General features: G+C 55.4%; 1 protein-coding gene across 2 annotated transcripts in view; it reads left to right on the forward strand.

Annotated features, from left to right (window-relative positions):
- Positions 1-593: 593 nt before the first annotated feature.
- EPHB2 (EPH receptor B2) overlaps positions 594-22,029 on the forward strand; it is a 134,957-nt gene continuing 113,521 nt past the window's right edge. For both annotated transcript variants that reach the window (XM_083802643.1, XM_083802644.1), the window contains exon 1: positions 594-827. In XM_083802643.1, the coding sequence (XP_083658769.1) occupies positions 743-827 (85 nt within the window). In that variant the 5' untranslated portion in view covers positions 594-742. The remainder of the gene's footprint in view (positions 828-22,029) is intronic.

A 22,029-nucleotide genomic window follows, 5' to 3' on the forward strand; every position in this document is an offset into this window, starting at 1 on the left:
GGAATCCCTGCTCGCGCCCCACCGGGGTCGCTGACCCCAGGGGGTCTCTGGGTCAAAGCCACCCCGAGCAAGCCGGTAACAAGCCACTGGATTTTGGCCGGCTCCGTTCCCCGTCCCTCCAGACGTGCTCCTTTCGCTGCCCGGGGGGGTGCGGGGGCCCGGCCCCGGCCCCGCGGGGGGCTCGGGGCGGGGGCCGGGCGGGGATGCCGATCCCGGCAGCAGCTCTGCGGAGCCCCGTGCTGCGGGCAGACCGGAGGAGAGTCGCATCCCCCCGGGGAGCTCCCTCCCTTCCAGCCCCCCCCTTCCTCCTGCTTCCTCAGCGCTCGGTCAAACCCGCGAGGAAGATTTGGGCTGAAATCACGGCTTTCTCTGCATGATCGACAGCTCCGGGCCGAACCATCGGCGGGCAGGGGGAGCCGCCGCCCGCCTCGCCCCCTCCCCGCCGCCCGGCCCCGCCGCCCCGCCGCTCCCCGCCGCCCCCGGCTCCGCCGCCCCCCACCGCCCCCCTCCCCGCCGCCCGCCGCCCCCGCCGGCAGCGCGGCGCCCCGGGGCGGGGCGGGCGGCGCGGGGCCTCTCCCCCGCGAGCGGCGGCGGTGGCTCGGCCCGGCCGCGGCGGCGGGGCCGGCGGTGAGCTCCGTGCCCGCGGCCGTGCCCGCGCCGGCGGCGGCCCCAGCGAGGGGCTCGGCTCGGCTCTGAGCTCCGCCGCCGCCGCCTCCATGGAGCGCCGGCCGCGCCGCCTCTGATGCCCGGCCCGGCGCGCACCATGGGGCCGCTGTGGCTCTGCTGCCTGCCCCTCGCCTTGCTGCCCCTGCTCGCCGCCGTGGAAGGTAAGGGGGGTGGTGTGTGTGTGTGTTGGGGGGGGCATCGCGAGCTCCCCTCGCCGCCTTTATCTTGTCTCTTTTATTCCTTTTTTTTTTTTTTTTCCTATTTATTTATTTATTTTTTTTTCTTTCGGGAGGTGGCACTTCCCCCCCCCCTCCCGCCGCACCCCTTCCGTGCCGCCGGAGGGGAGAGGCGAAGTTTCGGGGAAGTGCTGCCCCAGGTGGAGGTGCCGCAGCCGGGAGCCCGGTGCGGAGCTTCGTGGAGGGGGTGGGGGGGGGAGCGCCCGGACCCTCCCGATGGCTGCGTGGCTTTCTCCTGCCCTTTTCTCCGCCGTTCCCTTTTTTTTTTTTTTTTTTTGCCGAGGTGGGCATCCCTCGCCGGCACCTCCCCGGCTGCTCGCTGGGCCCCGCGGAGCCTCCCTCCCGGGGGACGCCCGGCTGCCCGCCCCGCCGCACCGTGCCCGCTGCCGGTGCCTGGGAGCGGCTCCGGGGCGCGCACGGCCAGGCCTCGGCCGGCATCCCGGAGCTGGGGGCCGGCTCCCCGCAGGCGGCACCACGGCTTTCCCGGCCTCCCCAGGAGGAACCGGGCTCCCCACCGACTTCCCCCCCCCCCCCCCTTCCCCGGTGCTGAGACAAAGCAGAGGCAGGCGGCAGGTGCGGACCTGGCGCGGAGTGGGTGCGCGGGGAAGGCGCTGGGCAGGAGCCCCCATCCCCCCGGCATCCCCCCATCCCCGGTTGGTTCTGGGCTGCGCCTCCGCTGCACCCCGGGAAGCACCGCGCCAGGCCGGGGGTGAGCGCGAGGTGTCGGGCCGGAGGCTGGGCCAGGCCCAGCGCGTGGCTGCCCTGCGTGGGAGACGGCCGCGTCGAAGCCGCCGAGGGGGCTGCGGAGGACCCCCGGGGTTCGCTGGGTGCTCGCCGCTGGCCTCGGGCGCGGAGGCGGTGGGAGCCGTGCGGACGGTGTTCGTCGTCTGGAACGGGGATGAGGCACCATTTATTAAGTTGGAGTTTTGGGAGATGACTCATGGGTTGGCCAGCTATACGTCGTGATATTTACAATATGGGAGCTTGGCATAAATAGGACTATTTACGTTGCATCGGAGAGCGCTAGCCAGCTATGCTATTCAAATGAGCCTTGTATGGTTTTAATTATGGGGGGGGGGGGGGTGATGAGCGTGTTTTGGGAGCATATGTGTCCACATGGGACGCGTGGCCCGATCAGCCGGCAGCACTGCCACTTACAACGGCGTTCGTGCTCAGCCAGCCGGGCCCGGGAGGGATCGGCCACGCCGAGGTGGTGCCGCTGACTGCGGATGGGGAGGGAGGCAGGTGCCCGTGCAGGGATGGGGCGACGCGTCGGGGTGATGCCGGGCGGCGCGGGGCTTGTTCCCGGCCCTGGGGCTGCTGTGCGCTTGCTGGAAGACGTGAGGAGCACGGGTGGCCTTCCCACCTCTGTGGCGGGAGCTGGGTGCACGAGTGCTGGTTCCAAGGGATGGGGAGCGAGCACCTAGGGGCAAGGGGACAGTGAGTGCCGGCGGGAGGTTGCGCCCACCCTGGAGGTGATCGCTGTGAGGTGTGTTCCCGCAGAGGTGGGGATGCTCTGGGGAGAGGGCTGCTTTTGTGCTGGGCTCCAGCAGCCGTCCCCATCCGGGGCTGAATGCCTTGTCTAAGGTTTGGGGGGGTTCCCCTCTGTGCCCTTGCTGTTGCCTTTGGCCACGTTGCGTGTATCCTGGGGTTGTGGTTGCTTACAGCGCTGGTGTGGGCAACCAGCTACCATGTCCTGGCCTTTTTCTCCTTGCAAAGCCTTCTGAAGAGCTAGTGAGGCACAAGAGCACGGGATGCAGCCCCCGTGGTGCACCTCTGCTCCTTCCTTCCCTCGGGGAGCTGCTGCTTCAGGCAGTGGCTCATCCCGGTGTTCCTTGCCATGCATGGACGCGGTGTCCATCTGCATTTCCTAATGCTCTGGGCCCTGTTGGTGCAGGCAGACTGACGCGACGGTGCCCGATGGCCAAGGGGATGGTGGCTAGACCCTGCTGAGCACCTCCGCAGTGGCGATGCCCCCTGCATTGCTGTCACCGGCTCTGGCCCATTCCCCACTGTGTCCAGGGCCAAAATGGGGAGAGCAGGGCACATTCAGGGAAAAATGAGTTCTGGTTATTTGCCCAGGGAACCTGCCTCCTGAGTCCTGTTTTCAGCTCTGCTACAGAGCTTTTCTGTAATGCCGGTAATTTCACTTGTCTCCTCTGTGCCTCAGTTTTCCTAATTACAAGGCGTAAAATAATACAAGCGTCTCTCCCAAGGGAGCTGCGAGGTTTTGTTAATGAACATGACAAAGTGCTTTGGGATCCGTGGTTGAAAGTGCACTGAGAATACAGTCTTAGTCAGGGTATGTGTGTGTGTGGTGTTTATTTATCTACATGCTCTATATTTCTCTGTACACTATATATTCACTTGCATTTAACAAACCTTAATTAGAAACAAAGCCGATAGGGAAGGAAATATAAACAGGAGTGTGCATGAAAATTGGAAGTTGATTACTCACTGGCCAGCAGAATGCATGTCTCAGGCTCAGGAGGAAAGGCTGTTTGGTTAAAGAAGGCTCTGTTAAAAGGAAATGTGAAAAGAACGTAAAACATAAATCAATATGGAAAACAGGGAGGTGGATGACAATGTACATAAAGCAGAGGTTAAGAATTGCATACAGTTGTTAAGGCAATTGCAAGGTAACATATCTGTGGCTGAGAAAGTTCAGGCTTATAAAAGGAAAGTTTTTTTTTTTGTGTGTGTGTGTGTGTTTTTAAAGAAAGTCAAGAACAAAGGAGTCCTGGAAGGGTCTGGATCCCACACCAGTTGGTAACAGTACTGCTATCACTAACGGCTTCTCTTTGTGTTCCTGCTCACATATGCTGCTTGCATGGTGTGGCATATCTGGAGTAGTGATACTTCCAAGGTATTTGGGGGGGGGGGGGGGTTGGAGCCAAGGATGGGAGTTATGTATTTCAAAATCAACAGCCTGGCTAACTCACATGCAAGAGAAAAAAAAATGAAGGCACTCTTCACCCCTTTGGAGTTAACTTTTCATAAACCTTGCAGTGCTGGCAAGGTTCCCGAGGGCTGGAGGAAAGCCAGCCGTGTACCAAAAAATGTGAAAGGAGAAACGGGATGGTCCTAATATCTACGAGGGCGCAGCTAGCCTGGGAGCTGCACAGAGGCCCCGGCAGCTGGGCCCACAGCGGGTTGGACCCGTGCGGGCTCTGCGGGATGGGCAGCGGCGGAGGGGGACTTGCCGCTGCCGCACCCCGTAGGGTTGCTGAGCATCCTCCCACTCCTCTGCAGGGCTGTCACTGCTCCAAGCCCAGCGTTGAGCCACGGGAGGCTGGTGCAGGAGGGCTGTATCCTCTCCTGGAGGCATACCTGGGGCGCACCGTGGCCGAGGGGCTGGGGGGAGCTGCATCTATGCACAGCTGCACGCTCCTGCGCCCGTCCTTTGAGCAAGCTGGAGATGGGACCTGCGTGTTTGCGTTTCATTTAATAACGTGTTGTAACGTACATAATATACATTATGTATTTATTGCATTGCATACGTGTGCATAATACGCTGCATGTTGTGTTTTATGTATGCGGTGGAATATGGTAGTGTTAAAGCACGGTCCTCTTTTTCACCCGCATGGCCCAGGGGTGACTTGGTCGTGACCTGCTGCTGAGCACTTCTGCCGCCTCCCCCAGGCCCAGAGGCGGTGCAGGGAGGTGCCAATTAACACAGCGCTCAGCCTGTGCTTCGATTTATCTGGTGCTGTCGCTTCTTCTGCTTCCCGGTCTCAGTCGAGAAAGGCTTTGCCCACCTCTCCACGGCTATGGGCTGTGCCGGGGAAGCTGCCATGACCCAGTGCCCCAGGGTGGGGACATGTGCCCAGGCTGTGATGTGAGCGCAGGAGCTGTGCCGTGGTCCCAGTGATCCCACGTGCTTTTGGCTGCACTGGGGCAACCTGGAGCAGCAGGTCCTGCCGTTCAAATGTGGGACCTGCAAGGCACACACGTGCGCCTCTCCCCAGGTGGGAAGCCCACGAGGAAAACCTGGGAGCTGTCACAGAACTGATCCGGATGACCTGTTCCAACCCGTGCTGTAAACACTGTCCTGAGACTGGGCTGAAACCAAATGTTTGAAAAATTGGACTGGGGTGCAGAGCAGAAACCTTGGTTTTGGGTCAGTCCTCTGCTCTGACACAAGCCCCTGATGCTGCCTCCCTCTGGTTCCGTTTCCTGGGTTAATTTTTGACGAGATTTATTTCTTGGGCACAACTGCCTTTCCCGTTGTTGGGGCGGCCAGGGCGAGAACTCCTTTTGGGGACCAAATAATTCGGTGCCCAATTTAATATCCATGTAGCTGTAGCTGCGGTTGCAGCACCTAGCACATCTGCTTCTCTGCTTCTTGCAGGTGGGAACACTTGCTCCTGATCCCTGCTGTATTTCTAGGTTCTCTGGCTGATACAAACCCGGGGAGTAGGTGCTGTAGGGAGATGCTGTGGGGACAGTGCACCTGGCCCATCGGCTCCTGGGGACACCCCAGGGAGCGACCAGGGGGGCAACGGGGATGTGGCTGTGCCTTGGGGAAGCGTCCGAGGGGTGTCGGTGCTGCCACGCCGCGGCTGTCCCCCAGGGCTGGGAGCAGAGGTCCGCTTTGCTGATGTGCAGATGGGCGAAAGGTCTGTCTGCGCTGGTCGGTGGGTGGTTGCCGTTTGTGTACACATACCTGAACTGACTGAGAAGAGGGGTGGGCACCAGCATAGCTGGGAAACCTGCCTGAGAAGCTGGGTAAATACTCGATGCTGAGATACATCCCGGGCTCTCTGGTGAGTGAGGCTAAGCTCGAGTGCTTTTGTGCGAGTGCAGCCAGAGCGGTGATAAATGAGAGGCTGGGTCCGCTGCTCCTGCCCTGACATGTGGCCGGCTGCGCTGCACGCGTGTCTGAATGAGACCGTGGAGGTGGGACTTGTGCACGCACCTGTCTGGGAGCGGGCACGTGGTTCCCTCCTTGGAGAAAGTCGATTTTTACCAAGAAAAACCCAGTGAGATCCCACCCACTGGTTTCTGGTTTGCCGAGACACGAGTGCAAAGCACGGCTGCCCATTCCCTGTGTGAAAAAACCCAGCGTGAAGGAAAGGGGATAGGTAGGAGGGAGATCCTCGAAGGCAAAAGTTCAGCGGTTAGATAAGGGGGTAAAGATGGGGCCTCCCGTGATAACAGGCTGGCGAGCGCCCAGCGGCATGTGCAGGCGGGACCAGCAGCATCCCAGTGCCGTGCTGGGGGGGTCAGCGGGGAGGGCCGAGCCTCCTGGCACTCAGAGCAGGGATGCAGGGATGCGGCCTTCCTGGAGCCGAGAGGCAGCAGAGCCCCTGCCACAAGCGTGTGAGAAAGGAGAGGTGCCCCAGCGGCTTGCAGAGATACGGCAATACCGATATCTTATATTGATGTCGCGTGTCTTGGGGACGTGCTGGCCGGGAGGTGGTTTGTGCCGGGGTGCAGGCACAGAGGCGGCTGCGTGCGGCGCACCGGGCACCCGAGCTGAACAGCGTGGAGGTGAACGGGTAAGCCAGCGTCACGCTGGGCTGTGAGCCCCTCTCTGGATTTCCACGCTCAGAGATGAAGGGAGCAGCATTAGATCTCTGCTGCCCATCTGACCTGAGTTGTGGCGCTGATTGCCAAACGTTAAGGGAGGTTAAACAGGCTGCAAGGGCAGAAAACACAGCTATAATTGCAGATGGTACTTGCCTCTGTGTAAACTGGGTAAATGTCACAAAGGGGCGTTATTCAGAAATTACAGTTTTAGTGACTGTGAATAATTGCAGCTCTTCAGAGAGCCCACGAGAGGAGGATCTCTTGATTTAGTCCCGAGCAGCACTCACGGTGCCGTGCAAGGCATGAGACCGGCTCCATGGGAGCAGCTGTACTGCAGCTCGGTTCAGTCTCCAGGTGGGAAGGAGAAAAGGCTGGGGAGCCGCAGAAGTTTGCGAAGCTTTATCAGTTGGTCCAATAAATTATGTTCTTTTCACTTCAAGCCTTCGCATCCATAAAATCACCAGCACTTGAGAACACTATACGGTAACATTTTTTTTAAGTCAAGCAAGGGGAACGACGTAAAGATGAAGCTAGCTGAAGGAAGCAGCTAAAATTGAAAAATACTTGCACGTCATGTGGGAAACGCAGAATGTGCGTGGCTGTTTAAAGTACGGGTTTAAAAAGACGAAAAAATAGCCATCTCGATTAAACGTCAGATTGAAGGAGGTCACTGGCGGTAAAAAGATGTTCTTCAGAAAAACGGGAATGATGTCTAAAAGAGGAAAACAGAAAAAAATCATAAACTATGGCACTGTGAATGTAAGGCCATATATGGCAGGCTGAGAGGAGTTTGAAGAATAGTTTGTGAAAAGAAATGAACCCCACAACAAATAAAACAAACAAACAAACAAAAACCCAAAGACTCAGGAAATCAGAGAGTGCAAGGTTAAAAATGATCAGGAAAGGAGCACTTGGGGGAGATGAAGTCTGGTTTAAATGTGTCCCCCCCCCAGAACGGCCGTGGTCAGGGGCCTCTTGCAGAGGAACTTCCCCCTGCAGGGCAGTGCTGAGACTGCCCTGCAATGAAGTGTTGGCTTAGGAGGTCACATTTTATACAGTAAATCGGGAAAATAGATATTTGGGGCCAGAGCAAATGGGACACACATGCTTTAAGAGCTTCCTGGGTGATCTCAGCAACTCCATGCTAGTAATTTTAGAGGAGCTCTTACGGTTTAAAATCTGCTTAAAGGAGGGGAAACGGAGTCATTTTTCCCAATGGGTGGGATTCGGCATGAGGCTTGTGCTGTGCAACGTATTTATAAATGCGCGAGAAAGGGGTGGGAACTCTTAAGGCAAGAAAGTTTGCAGATTGTACAAAATTATTCAGGATGATAAAAACAACAGTTGTCTTTAAAATATTGTAAAAGGATCTCATGACACTGGATAACCAGGCTATAAAATAGCAGATTAAATGTAGTCAGTGATGAATGAAAAGGGATTCACGTGGAAAAAAATTACCCTAAACCCATGCATGCACGGTGGCGGTCTTTAAATTACTTATTAGCATTTTAAGAAAGAGATCTTAAAGTCATTGTGGATGGCTCTTTGAAAGCATCAACTCAGAACTGGGAAAGGCTGGGAAAGGAGGACGAAGATGGTTGCGCAGGAGAGGTAGATGGGCCCAGGGGAAGGGCTTTGTGAAAGATGCAGCTTGTGGGGAGAGAGGGGTGTGCCAGACGCAGGAGGTGTGAGGAAGGTGGTGGTGAAGCAGTGACGATTCTTTATGTCATTTTATTTTATTTTTCACTTGGCCTTGTGTTCTCAAGGGGCAGGTTTAAAATGAACAGAATCAAACGGGTTTAAAACAAGAGGCAGCGGAGGGCGGAGGCAGAAGATCAGCATGAAGCCCACCCCTGCATGTCCCGAGTCCAAAAGGACATCAGGAAGCCCCGAGTGCTTGCCTGCAGAAAGCGTCCTCTTCCCTGAGCATCTCCTGATGCTGGAGGTGGCAGGGAAACCGGGAGGCCCTTTGGCTCAGCCCTGCCTGACAGATGTGGCGGCTGAGGTCTGCCGTGCCAGGGAGAGGACAGGGCCGGGCAAGGCACCTTGTCCCGGCTCTGCTGTGGGATGCCTGTGCACAGCAAGGCCCTGTTGCTCTCTGCTCTCAGTTTGGCTCTCAAGACTGCCTGCAGCCACCGAGGGGTTCATGTCGCTCCGTTTCGGTCATTGCTGTGGCTGTAATCGCGGACCCTTGTGGTCCTCCGTGTCTTCAAGCCTTATGCAGGGCTTGTCCTGCTCTTTGGATCTCACTCTGTTTGCTGGGGAGCCTGGACGGGGCTTTGGGGGATTTGTGTCGGGTTTTCCCAGATCAACCTGGCACTGAGCAGCCTGACGCTGCCCTGGGGGGGTTTTCCCTTTGGTGCCAGGGTTTGGATGCACTATTCGGCACCGAGTGCCACCTGCCAGTCCCGAGACCAGCCCGGGGCGTGCCACCGAAGCCGTTAATTTCAGCAGAGTGCCTGGGCAAGGCCAAGGTCCTCCGGCAAGCAGCCGTTAGCGCTCACCTTTGCCCAGCTCGGCGTTTCAGAGGGTGAGGATGCCTGGGGATGCTCACACCCTCCTAGGGCCGTTGGGGCCGTGAGGATGGGAGGCGTTAAGCTCTGCCTGGGGCCTGCTGGGGAGCGCAGGCTGGGTTCAGGCCAGCTGCCGGAGGAGGGGGAGAGCCCGATGGCGGGGCCGGGCTCCCTGCTGCGGGAGGAGCCAGGCCGCAGACAGGAGCTCCCGTCCGCAGAACCCGTCTGTGGGGGCCATGCTTGTGGGAGCCCCCCGGCAGTGTCAGGGCCTGGCCCCGGGGGTGATGAGGGCGGCCGGGCGTGCGAACGTGCCCGAGGTGGAGGGGATGCCTCGAGCCACGCGGGCTCGTGCTCCCAAGGCCAGACAAAGGGAACAATGGGCTCAGCGGCCGGGCTCCTGGGCCCGCTTGTGGCTGGCTGCCGAGGCTGTGGGGTGGGAGTGGAGGGGGCAGCTGGCAGGCAGGCCGTGAATGGCTTGGCTTCCCTCTGCTCCCACCCAGGCTTTGAGGGTCGCAGGGTACCCGGCCTTGAGGAGAAACCGTGTCCCAGGGGACCTTCAGGGTTACGCCATGCTGAGCGGCTGCCTGCCTGCAGCCTGAAACGAGCCCCCCAGTCCGTGTGAGGTGCCACCCCAGCGCCAGGCGGCTGCCGTGAGACAGGAGGCTTCGCAGCAGTAACCCAGGACTGGGCTCAGCTTGGGCAGGACAGGAACTCACCTCTCGGGCTGTACATCCTCGCTGTGGCTTGCAGAGACCCCAACTGGGGGGCTCCTGCAGCACTCCCCTGCTCCTGGTGCTGCTGCATGCAGTGAGAGAGAGGAGGGGAAGAGCCAGGGGGAAAGGGGGGCGAGGAGGCTTGAACAGGGGCTGGACTCTTTGAATCACTTGTCCAGACCCTCTGTGAGTTTGAACAACTTCAGCAGAGGGATGCAGGAGAGAGAAGACATCTCCATTCTCCACAGCACTGATGCGTGGGGGTTACAGGAGGCCTGCTGTGGGTGGGAAGCCTCACGTGTGTCATCGTGTGGCAGTGCACGTTCTTCTTATCCCAGAGTCTCCTGGGGCAAGGGAAAACTGATGGCAGCGCTCTGCCTTGAAGCTGGGTGGTCTTTGGTCTGCAGAGAAGATCCTGCTTTTGTGTATCTGCTCTCCCTCTGCCTTTTTGAGCCTCTTAGGAGGCCGCTCATTTGCACGGGGTGGCCACGGAACTGAAGTCCTTTGGCTTTGGGTTGCTTGCTGAGACTAGAGTGTTGAGCGTGATGTCTCTGAGGGCAAACTAGGCAGGAATGGCCTGCTCAGATGCCTCCAGATTTGTGCTTTGTTTTGTCTAAGACTCATGCATCCAGGCCCATATCTACCTGGATCTACTCTTACCTGCTCCCTCCAGGTGTACGTGCTGCAGCAACTTTTTTTGGGTATGCTAGTGTAAAGTCCCTGGTGTTTGTGTCCAGTGTTTGAGATCTGTGGTGGGCTGTGTTGGGTGAGGGTGATGTGAATCACCAGTCCAACCGAGACAGACGTCTTGATCCAAGAGACGTGCCTGGGGATGACACCATCATCCCATATCTGCTGTCTGTTCAGAGGATGGATCCAAAGAAGTTGTTTATAATCTTTAATACGATCTAGGAGTGCTGTCGATTGACAAATGCTGGTTTGCATTTTGGTGCACAGGGCAGCAAGCATGGTAGAAAGTCACAACCTCCCACAGGTCAGGACTGGGCCACCTACACGAGATGGTTGCAGTGGAGGGGTGCTTGAAGCAAGAGGCATGAAGAGAAGCCCCAGTGCACACGTGAGAGGTTTGGGCGGTGGTGTGAGCCTGCAAGTTGGCTGGCCGGCCTGTGCACACCACATGGTTGGGTGTGAGATAGGCTGGAACACGTGAGGGGTCACATCTCGTTGTGTAGAGGTTATAGTCGCGTTTTATGATTTGCTTTGCTTGTAATCCTGTTTCCAGGCTCCACAACTGTAACTCGGAAACCTTTACCGTGAGCCTCACTTAATAAATCTTTGCCTTGTTTTGCTTTTAAGCCTGTCTGGTATCAGGGGACAAAGCAAGCAGGAGAAACGCGTGAACTGGGGGCAGTGCGGATGAAATAAAACAAGGTGTACGAGCTGGCTGGAGCACGCTGCCTGCAGAGAGAGGGGGCTGGCCAGGCTGCAGAGAGTTAATTGTGGTATGCCAGCTTTGGGGAAAGCATTTCCTGCGGCGTGTCTCTCCTGCAGGATCCTGCTGTCTCCGAGGTTGCTTGTGGAGCGCCCTGTGAGCTGTGCGCTCGCCTCTGCAGAATGCAGGTGGCTGAGCACTACTTTTGTGCCTGTTTCCAGCCTTTGTATGCACGGCCCAGCCTGCGAGCTGCATGCGTGCACACCGAGATAGCACCTGCATGCTGAGTGTGGGCAGACACATGGCTTGCTCAGCTCCAGGAGGAAAAAGCAAGCTGGTGATTTTTTTTTTAATTTTTTTATTTTTTTTCTTGTGGAAGGGGAGCAGAGAGTGGCAAGTAATCTCTCTGGAAGTGGGGCTGGCCTCGGGGTGTGCGCTCCTGGCATGAGATGTGGTGCTGTGGCAGCGAGGGGCAGCTCAGGGCGGGCAGGCAGAGCAGAGCAGCCCCACCATCAGTCCAAGGGGCAGCTTCCAGCCAGGCTGAGCTGTGTGGCAGGACAGGCGAAGCTTGGAGTCGCCCCGTCCTTGCAGACGCTGGGACAAAGCCTCACACCTCTTCCCTAACTCGTGGGGTGCTTAGCCCCAGTGTAACTGGGACCCTCCTGGGCTTTTCCTGTCCTTGGCACATGTTAGCACTGCTTCGGAGGCTTGGAAAGGATAAACACAGAAGTGTGCTTGATGCCGTGTGGAAATCCCTTGACAGCAGACACATAGCAGAGCAGCAGGGGCACTGGTGTGGGTTGCAGGAGCAGGCTGTGCCAGCTGCTCTGAAGGGGAAGGGGGAGCCCAGCACCTCGAAGACTTGCCGTGCCTGTCTGCTGTACCTTCAGAGAACCTCAAAGAGAGTCCTGCACCGCGTCCTCGGGCAGGCGCAGAGCAGCCGGGAGCGGGGTGGGCACAGGAAAGGTGCTAATTAGGATGTTGGCAGCATTAGTAGGGGTTAGTGTCTGGCTAGTGGGAAGTGCTGAATGGGCAGTGCGGGGTCTGCTCTGTGTCGCTCTCGGCATCAATCCCCAGGCAGCAGCCGCTAGCAAGTCTGTGGGTGGGACAAGGCCAGCTCGGGTGTGTGATGGAGCCGTCCAGGGGCATGTGGGTGACAGTCAGTGATATGGCAGTGGTGGCCAGATCTGCTCTGAGCATCCTCTTTTCTCCTCCTCCTCCTGGCTCCTCACCTTTCTTTCACCAAGGCTGTAGAAGAGATGGAAAGCAGAGGGGAGCGCCTGCCTGGCAGAGAAGTTGCTAACGATGCTTCTTTTTTTTTTATTTTTTTTTGGTCTGATGTCAAAGTCTGTGCCTTCAGATTGAATAGCTGCCATGAGATTTTGCTGTGACTGACACCTGTTCTGGCTGGAGAGCGACAGCTTTTGATAAACACAGATCCTCTGGAAACGCTGAATTTACTGGCAGCTGCTCCCATTTGTCGTCTGGGTCTCTGTGCCTGGGTCTGGCTGAGGCAGCCTTTGCGCCGTGCTGGGAGGTTGCCGATGCTCCTTCTTGCGTGGCTGGGGAGGTCTTGTGGGCTCTGCTGGTTTAACCTGCGGCCGGGTGCAGCTGTGTGCAAGTAAAGCTTTGCTGGGGAGCGAGTCCGAGCTGGTTCCTTCCACCGGGCTGAGCACTGGGGCTGAGCAAGTGGCTGTCTCCGTCCTGGTGGGATGCGGCTCATGGGTGCCGGGTGTGTGCACAGGGGGCAAATGGGCATGGGCCAAAAGTTTCACCTTATAGCTCATCCCCACTGTTTGCTTTCATCACTCAGCATTGCAGAAGCCCATCCCTGCTTAGCCGTGGGGCTGAGCGTGGTGGGAAGGTGAAGGAAAGGTTTTCTGGGCTTGGCCCCGTGGTGCTGCTTCGCTGCTCCCTGCCGCGTTGTGTCTCTGTGGCAGTGTCTGCATGAGAAGAGGCGGGGGCGCATGTGGGTGGCTTTGCATTTTGGACTGCACGCCCGGAAAGCAAGGGGTGTGTATGGGGGATGCTGCCAGGGGCTGCAATAGGTTGGGGAGAGGTGCTTTTGAGGAATAACTGGTGACAAAGAGGGACCGACAGAGCCTGTGCTTCCCTGTGGCGTGCCAGGAGGGGTGGTAGGGGCTGCCCGTATTGTTTTGTGCCAGAGGAAGTGAAGCAGGTCACCCTCAAGTAGAAGTCTTGCCCTGTAATTTGGCTGGCCTAAATATGACCTGAGCTCCTGTCTGTGGGTGCTGAGCCCTTGGAAAGCTGACCTGGCATTTTACCATGTGTTTGGGAGGTCCTCGGTGTGTGGGCTATGCAAGGAAAAAAAGGAAAAAAAAGGGGATTTACTTGGCGGCTCGGGTCTCCTGCCGATGTCAGCCCTGGGTGTGTCACCCGTGGGCCCTCTATTGCTTGGTGGCTGGAGGTGCTGAGAGGGGCTGGGCGCTGCTGCGGGCCTCCTGGGCATGCCAGCAGGGATCATCGAGCCGTAGCGGGGTGCCTGGCCCGTCCCCATCCCGTCCCCCAGCGGCGTGCCTGCTCCCTGGCCCTCTCCCTTGTGCTCTCCTGGGTGTCTGGGTGGTGCCTCGTCTCCCTTGGCCACATCTGGCTTTGGGTGTGCAGGAGCGGTGGGCAGCCCCAGATGTCTGAGGGTTCTCCCTCCTGCCGCTGGCTTTCCCCTCCTGTCTTTCCTCATCAGAGGACGCCTCTGCCTCCTCGACCAGCGCGTCTGACAGCACCCAGCTGCAGGCTCCTGCCGGGGCTGTGTCCTCCCCGGCGCTGCGTGGGGCTTCACAGCTGACAGGTTGTCCCTTGTCATCTCTCATCTTCATCCAGGACGCGCTGGATGGATTTCCATCAGAGCTCCCTGCACACTGCATATCTGGGGGTCCAGCCTTAGTACATTGCTGGAGGGAGAAGCCACGCAGATGCTAATGGCATCAGGTGATAGCATCAGAAAGCGCTCCCCAGCCTCCTCCCTTTGGCTATAGGAATGCGCTGCAGGCCTGCGCCGGGCTAAAATAAAACTGCTGGCAAAGTCCCATCCCACATAAAGAGACCGGTTGTACACTGAAGGACACGTTCCTCTTTCGGCTGCTACGGGTGGGGATGTTCGAGGCAGGGTTTCTGAGGAGACCATGTCTTTCATTTGGTTATGGGCACGCGGGAAAAGGACTGGAAATCAGCGTGATGGTAGCCTTCAGCGCTCAGTGTGGTCTGGAGTTGGAACTCTGAAAGGCCGCCTTCCACGGCCGTGGGTCAGCAGGAGATTTGGGAGCCCACCTGGTGGGCAACGGGCGGTCCTGAGGGAGATGCCACATCGTGCAAGGGAGCCTTAGCTGGGTATCGTGAGGGCAACCAAACTGATGTATGAGCCAACAAAGCAAAAACAAACAAAAAAAAGTCTTTGTTCTCTTCCAGATCTGTAACAATAAAACAAAACAAATGTTGTGTTCAAATTGCCTGAAGATGCTGGTGCAGCGCCTGCTGGATCTTGTAGGTTCTGCTTTCTGAAATGCCATCCACCGGCCGCGCTGAGTTAGACCCTACTTGTCTGATGTGAAGCAGTGCTGCTCCCCAAGAACCCACAGGAGCGTGGAAGGCTCAAGCTGTGCACAATACATGACGGCAGAGGGGAGTGAGGTGAGGGGTCTGCCCTGGGCTCCTACCCCTTTTCCCCTTTTCCTTCTAAGCTGAGCTTAGCACAGGAGCAGAGCTTAGTACAGAAATGCTTCTGCATCGCTCACCGGTACCCTGTGCTGAGCCCGGGCACTCTGCTGCTGAACGGGAGGTGCCTGCCTGTCCGGTCTCTCTCCTCTGGTTTTTATTTCCTTCTCAAGCGGCCAAATCAGAGCATCTTGGGGTTGGTTTGTCCCTGCAGAGGCGCTGGGTGGCACCCTCGGGGTGACAGCCTGACCAGCGGGCAGCCTGCACGGGACAGCAGGGACACACAGCTCAGATCATCTCACCTTCATGTGGGATTGGCCCAAAAGGCAGCTTTCTAACCTCTCAGAACGTTTTGCTGTAGGATTTAGTTGGTGTCTTAGGAGGGTGACAGAGGTCCTGGGACTGCTGCTGGGAGAGGACGCTGAAGACCCTGGGACACTTCTGAGTGCGTATTTTTGCAAGAGCAGCTGCACCTCCTGTATCCAGCTTCTGGGACCCAAAAGGGGTCCTTGGGGGTGCTCGTCCGTTGACTCTGGGCTGCAGCAGGGGTAAACGTCTGCTTGAGATCAGCACGGTGACTGCCATGGAGCTTTTATTTTGGTCTCTGAGGATAGCGAAGCCTGTTGGAGGTGCGAGTGGTGATGGCCTGCGGCAGGGTTTGCAGGAGCAGCCGTGTCACTGATACGGCAGCAGGGCCCAGCGGGCTTTAATGCTTGGAATAGTTTTGCTGCTTGCATTTGCAGGGCTCCGACAGGGATGAGACTTGCTGGTCTCCATGGTTTTATGTGCCATGGGACTGTGCCAACAGTTTAATCACAGCTGAACCCTCATAGAGCAGCATAAAAAATGTTGTAGTTGGGATTAGGTTACCCATCCTTCCTATAAAAGACTCTATAAACAGTCCATCAAGCCCAAGAATTCCTCTGTTGGCTGTGAGGTCCTTTGCTCTTAATGGGTCTGGCATTTGCTTTGACTAAGTCTTTTGGCGGGGGGGAGGAGGCACTGCTTTAAAGCAGCCCCCAAAGAACGGCTTTTCTGCTTGCATTAGTGGGGGAACCCAACTGGGCTGACTTGGCAGAGGCGGTGTTGGATGTCAGTAGGTCTGGCTGAGGAGGCAGGGGGTAAGAGGCAGTGGTGACAGGCTCAGAAGGCACTGACAGCAGCAGCTGCTCTCTCCCTATTGCTAAGGGATTTTTCGGGATGGATTTGCCATTTGCTGGGGCACTGGGGAGTGCTGCCTATCCTTGGGGTGGGCGAGAGCCTGAGAATTTCCTTTTCCCGTTTTCCAGGACGCCTCCAACCTGTCTTGTCTCTGTTGTAGTTTGAGCAAGTTCCTCACAGCTCTTGAAAACCCTAAAATTCAGGCTGGGCACCGAGTGGTCTCTCTTTAGCCATAGGTGCACTGCCACTATCACCTCCGCATGTGACGCCTGCCATTGAAGAGCCCCCAGTTTAATAGCACTTGTGAGACTTCCTTAGAGTGCCTTGGGCACTCTTGTTCGCCCCTTCCAGAGCCGCGGGAAGGTGACGGATGAATGCATGTGGTGCCAAGGGTGGTTCCCGTCCCAGCTGCAGCGTCCTTTTGCCAGGACAGTGCGCACCTCATTTGTGTCTTGGGGGTAGCTCAGCTGTGGGACAGAGACCTCGTAGGAGCTCCTGCATGGCACAGTCATCTTCAGTTTCCTGTAAGGGAAAATCCCTTTTTAAAACCGTGATCGTACTCCTCCTCTCAGAGCAATGGAAAGGAAGAGTGAAATCCTGGGCATCTCCTGAGTACAGCTGACAAACAGGCTGGGTTTCAGCTGCGGTCTGCTCTGTGTCCACTTTTCCAGGTAGTTGTACAGGGAGAGCCCCAGAGATAAATCCAACGTGTTAAAGAGGAGCGTGCTCATTTGCACGCCCGGACTTAGGGCTAATCCCTCACGCTCCCAACGAGGGCCCTGGCTGTGTCGTCAGTCCTGTCGCGGACACCTGCCCGCTTGGATGAAGACCGAGGCCGTCCTGTTGTTTCGTGCCCAGCGAACGTCTGTCGGGTGGGAGCAGCTTCTGTCCCGCTGTGCCAGAGCTGGGCAGGGGGCGGAGGCGTGCAGGGAGGCGCTGAGCTCCCGGGTTCCCCCACTTCACTGTCACGGGGTCACTTGGGCCATCTGGAGTTTTTCCCGGCTGGTGCTTGCATCCGCTGGCCCACACCAGCAGTCCCTTCAGGGGTGTTTGCTGGAGGAGCCCAGGCTTTCCAAGGCCTTTCCCAACATAGTTTGAATTATTACCAAGGGTTGTGGCCCCGGCCCTGCCCCAACTTTCCTTAGAGGATGGTTTGATCAGTAGAACAAAAATGGGTTTTCTGAAGTAAGCTGTTAGCAAGAACCTCTCGCACAGTATCCTGCAGAGAGCAATTCAGCCCGCCTGTCTAGGATGGCAATTGTAGATCTTTCGGCTTGTCTTCAGAGGCCCATCTCTCTCTGTCGTTACTATCTGTAGAAAATTAACGACTACATTAAAGTCGAAGCGTTATTTTTCCGTATGGCTAATGCCAGCCGAGGTGAATCCCGCATCCTTTACCTGAGGATGCTCTGCGGGTCTGGGAGACCATTAGATATTTCAGCGTCGGTTTCCTTCGTCCCTCTCCAGCAAGCTGAGCGTAAGGCGAAAAGGAACCTGGGGCCGGTTCCTGCCGAGCCCACTGCGGTCTGTGGGGGCTGGCAGCGCTGGGAATTGTTACTTGAAACCTGCCCGCTAATCAGCTCTTAATCCCTTTAGCGTGTTTTCGGCGATACGGAGCAGTGGCTGCTTTGTACACCCGGGCAACAGCTCGCCTGTCGCTGGCAGCGCTGGCCCTGCCTCGCTGTGCTGCCGTCACGCCTTCTGCCTTCGGTAGCCGGAGAGCCTCCTGCATGGGCACGGTTGCTCTCACCAATCAAACTTGTAATCTCAGTGAAGAATGAAATCAGATTTGTTTGACAAGACGCGTTTCCCGCAGAAGTATGTTGACTGGTGCTAATTATGCTCCTGTTCTTTAATTCTTTATAATTTGAATTGCATCAGCATTTTCATTATTTTCCCAGAAGTGATTTCAGGCTAAGCGAGACCTTGAATGCCTATGGTTTTACTGCATTATAATCATAGTGCATCTACTAAACTTGATCCTTCTTGTGCACTGAGATGCTTCTGTATTATTGTCTTTAAGGACTTATCAGCTTTCCTTAACTGTTCTTCTCCTGGGCATCTTCTCATAGAGTCTTGCTGATTCTTGAAGCCTGTTGAGTCTTTCCCTGTGAAGTGAGAGTGTTTGATTTTTTTTATTTTTATTTTTTTTTAAGTTCTCCCTCTCCCGGTTCCAGTCCCTGAAGTATTATGAGCTCTGTCAGAAGTTATCTCCTGCCTTGTGTTCCCCACTGGCTGGTGGGGCTCATGGTCGGCACCATCTTTTCCTCACCCTCCTGTTGCAAGTGGCCGAGATCTTTCAGAAGTCTGCTCCTGCCTTCCAGAGTGCTTCTGGGCTCATCTCTCCTCCCTTTGGCACAGGAGACAGGGATGCTGTCTGGAAGCATGGGACTGGAAGGAGCTGTGTAGGTTTGCTCCACTGCCCAGTTATTCATGCTAGTACTAGAGCCAGTCTTTGGAGCTTTCTTGTGGTTTTATTCCAATTTGATGGTAATGGCTAGTCCCAGAATTTGATTTTTCAACCTACTGTGGAGGTGTCTTACAGGAATTTCATGTAGCCATGGTTCCTTGGGCTTGTTTATGAAAGTGTCATATCGGAAATGCCCAGAAATGAAAATAAACGATGGCAGTGGCTTCTCATAGCTCCACAAGGCACCTTGTCCGTGTAGAAACGAGCTGAGTTGTTTGGTCACCATGTGGCCTTGATGCATTTTCAGGTTGTGGCCAAAGGCTTAGTTATTTTCTAGGTGCTTGCAAATGGTTTGCTTGATTTTTGAGAGAATTACAGTCAAACAGTCCCTAGGTCATTAGTTATGTATGAGCTAAGGAATCCTTCTGCTAACAGGAGGAAGCAGTCCTGTCCTCCAGGGGCCTATGGAAATAAAATCCTACTTTCCTAGTAAACACACGGACTGTGGACATCTTTTACGAACCTTTACAAAGAACTACAGCAAGGGAAGATCTGATTTCATGTAGAGCAAAATCCAATCAAACCAAACCAAAACACCCTGAAGGTGGTGCAGCACCGAAAGGTGACAGGATCTCCACCCATGGGCATTTTCAATACCCATCTGGACAAGGCCCTGAGTAACCTTGTCTGCCATGGGAATTAGCCCATCTAAGAGCAGAAAAATGAGCTAAACATTCTCCAAACAACTTTTCTTCTCTGTTTCTACAAATTCTGAAATTTTTACTTGGCATTTTGCCTTTGTTCTTACAAAAACAACACATCTTTTTCTTCATTCAGCCATGCCAGATACAGGTTTTCCAGAGGTTTTCCTTATGAACTTGCTTCATTTCATTCCAGTCACAATAAAATGTGGGTAGCCTGCTTAATCTTCTTCCGTTTTTTGTATGTCGCCTTTGTATGTGCAGTTTTCACCAGCTTTGTTGCTCTTAGGTTGGTTTTGGTTAAAGTTGCTTCCTTCATGGATCGTCAAACCGCAGCCTTAAAAACAGAAAAGGTTGTATAAGCTCTTCTTTGAAAACCCCTCTGATTTTCATTTGCGCTTTTTTGTTCCTGCTGCCGGTTGACTCTGCCTGGAAATATTCTGATTTGGTAAATTAATACATTTGGAGCATCGGGCCAATTTGGGGTTTGGCCTGTCCTCCCTTTCCCCAGTGCAGGCTGTGATCCCCAGCGCCGGGGCAATTACTTGCTTCCAGTCCAGTGATTCAGCTCTCTTTCTGTGTCATGATGAGGTACAAAATTGTAGACCTCAGGGTCTTTAATGGACTTTGTGCATTAAAATTACGTAACAAGCCTGTCCTCACCGATCGCAGGGCATGCTATAGTGTAATGATGACAGATATTGACAGGTACTGAAGACAGCGGAGTTTCAAGGCAGTGTGAGGAGCGGAAACCTGATGGCGAGAGCCGGGTTGCTGGGTCTGTGTCCATCACACGCTGGCTTTCCATCGTGTGTTGTTGCCCCATTTAAAACCCTGAGCATGTTTGTGATTTATACTGGTGCAATGTTGGCTCAGCTGAACCAGTGCAAATTGAGATGTCTTCTCTGGCATCCTTTTTGGATTAACTGCCCCCTGATGAATTTACAGTGCAGGCTAGTCCTGGTCCTAGCTCTGTCTGACTGGCGTGAGTACTGGTTTCATACTGATGGCTGGCTAAACTCCCTCACTACCCCTCCTCAAAGGAACAAGAGGAGAAAATATGATAAAAAGGGCTCCTGAGTTGAGATAAGAACAGAGATCACTCTCCATTTACTGTCATGGGCAAAACAGACTCAGCACAGGCAGTTTAATACAATTTATTGATAACAGACTAGAGCAGTAAGAACTAAAAGCAAATAAAAACACCTTATCCCTCCCCCCACCCCTTCCATCTCCTCCCCCAGAGCAATGCAGGGGAATGGGGAATGTGGGCTGTGGTCAGTCCCTAACACTTCATCACCTGCTGCTCCTCCACGGTCCCTCCCTGCCCCTGCTCCACGTGGGGTCCCTCCCACAGGATGCTGTCCTTCCCGAAATGAGCCTGTGGGGGCTTCCCACCAGCAGCAGCTCTTCAAGAGCTGCTCCAGTATGGGCTCCATACCATGGGGTCCATCTGTCAGGAGCAACCTGCTCCAACCTGGGTCCCCCATGGGCGGCAGCTGTGTTCAAGGAAAGGTTGGACGTGGTGCTTAGGGTCGTGGTTTAGTGGGTGACATTGGTGGTAGGGGGATGGTTGGACCAGATGATCTTGGAGATCTTTTCCAACCTTAATGATTCTATGCTATGATCCTCCCCCTCAGAAGCCCTAGACAGATTCCTGCTGGAAGAAAATGCCAAGGGCCTGCAGGGCCATGGCTACTGGCTTTACAGCCCTTTTGTTCTCCCTTGGTGTCGTGCATGCAGGGGTTTGCATCCTCTAGGTACGCAAGTGTCTTAAATAAACATAAGGCAGGAGTTTCTGTGCAGAGGTTGTTTGGCAGCTGGTGTTTTGGGATCAGATTTTTATGTTTCATCTCTGCCAGCCTTAGGCTTTGATGAGTAGGTGCTTGATGAGGTTGCCACATCTCAGCTCAGAGACGTCTGCCTCTACTGAGAGCCCCCCTCTCCCCAGGGCATCTGGGAGCACGGAGAGGAGAGCCTGGGACTCCCCCAGCCTCAGGAGAGGCGAAGTACTAGGAGAAGTGAATGGGATGCTTCGGGACTGAAGAAAGACCACCGGTGGCTGGATTCGGGAAGACATGCAATGGCAACCTCTCCTTTGTGACCAGGAGAGGTAATCTATTTCGCAGGTGGGGAAGGAAGGACCATCAGCAAAAACAGCCAAAACCAGCTTTCAGATGAGGAGTCCTGCCTAGACGTTTGGTGGTGTCTCACCGGGGAGAGTCTCTGTTGGTTTTGGGCTGTGAGAGTTCAGTTGTCTTGATGTATTGCTGCTGGTTAAGGAAAATGAGTAACTTTGGCATCTGCTGAAAGGTGGGGCGAGCCTCTGAATTTGGGGGACAGATGCCAAGGCACAGAGACTCACACTCATAGCCACGAGCCTGTTGTTAGGCCAGGAGACCCCGCGTTATTCGTGCCTCACTGACTTTGTGCATCTACTGGATTTTTGCTTTCACAACACTATAAAGAGAAAGCAATTTTTTTTTTCCCCCACTAGGTTGTAATACTAAACAGATGGCCACTGTGGAGTAGGCAGAAAAGACTGTGTTGTCAGTGGGATGGGGTGGCTCCTACATCCTTGGATGGTTAAAGTGGAGATAGGTCTTGATGACATAGGAGAGCGTTTCCCAGACCGTATTTCCAGCCAAAAATTCAGAATTGTGCATTGTAGCTCAGCTTGTCAGAAGAAGAGGACATTGGGGTGGCAAACTGGGCTCTGGATGAGACAGTGGCTTGCATCATTATGTAGGGAGACATTGTTCTGGGGAAGTGATTGGAAACTACATTTGCTTACCTTCTAGGAGACCAAAGTTTTTCAACGCCATCGGTAAAACAGGGCATCTCCGTCTTTGATCAGAGGAGGAAATGTTTTCCAGCTGTGGTGAACCCAGTTCCTGAGGGTTTCAGGGTGTTTTTTTTTTCCAGTTTCCTGACTGGGGACCCTTGCCCCATTCAAAACAGTGATTGGGATGCCTGTGGATTTGTCCAGTCTAGTCCTGAAAACCTCTAGTGCTGAAGATCCGCCACCTCTCTGG

The sequence above is a fragment of the Anser anser genome, assembly GCF_964211835.1.
Source record: "Anser anser genome assembly, chromosome: 17".
In the NCBI taxonomy this organism is placed as follows: domain Eukaryota; kingdom Metazoa; phylum Chordata; class Aves; order Anseriformes; family Anatidae; genus Anser; species Anser anser.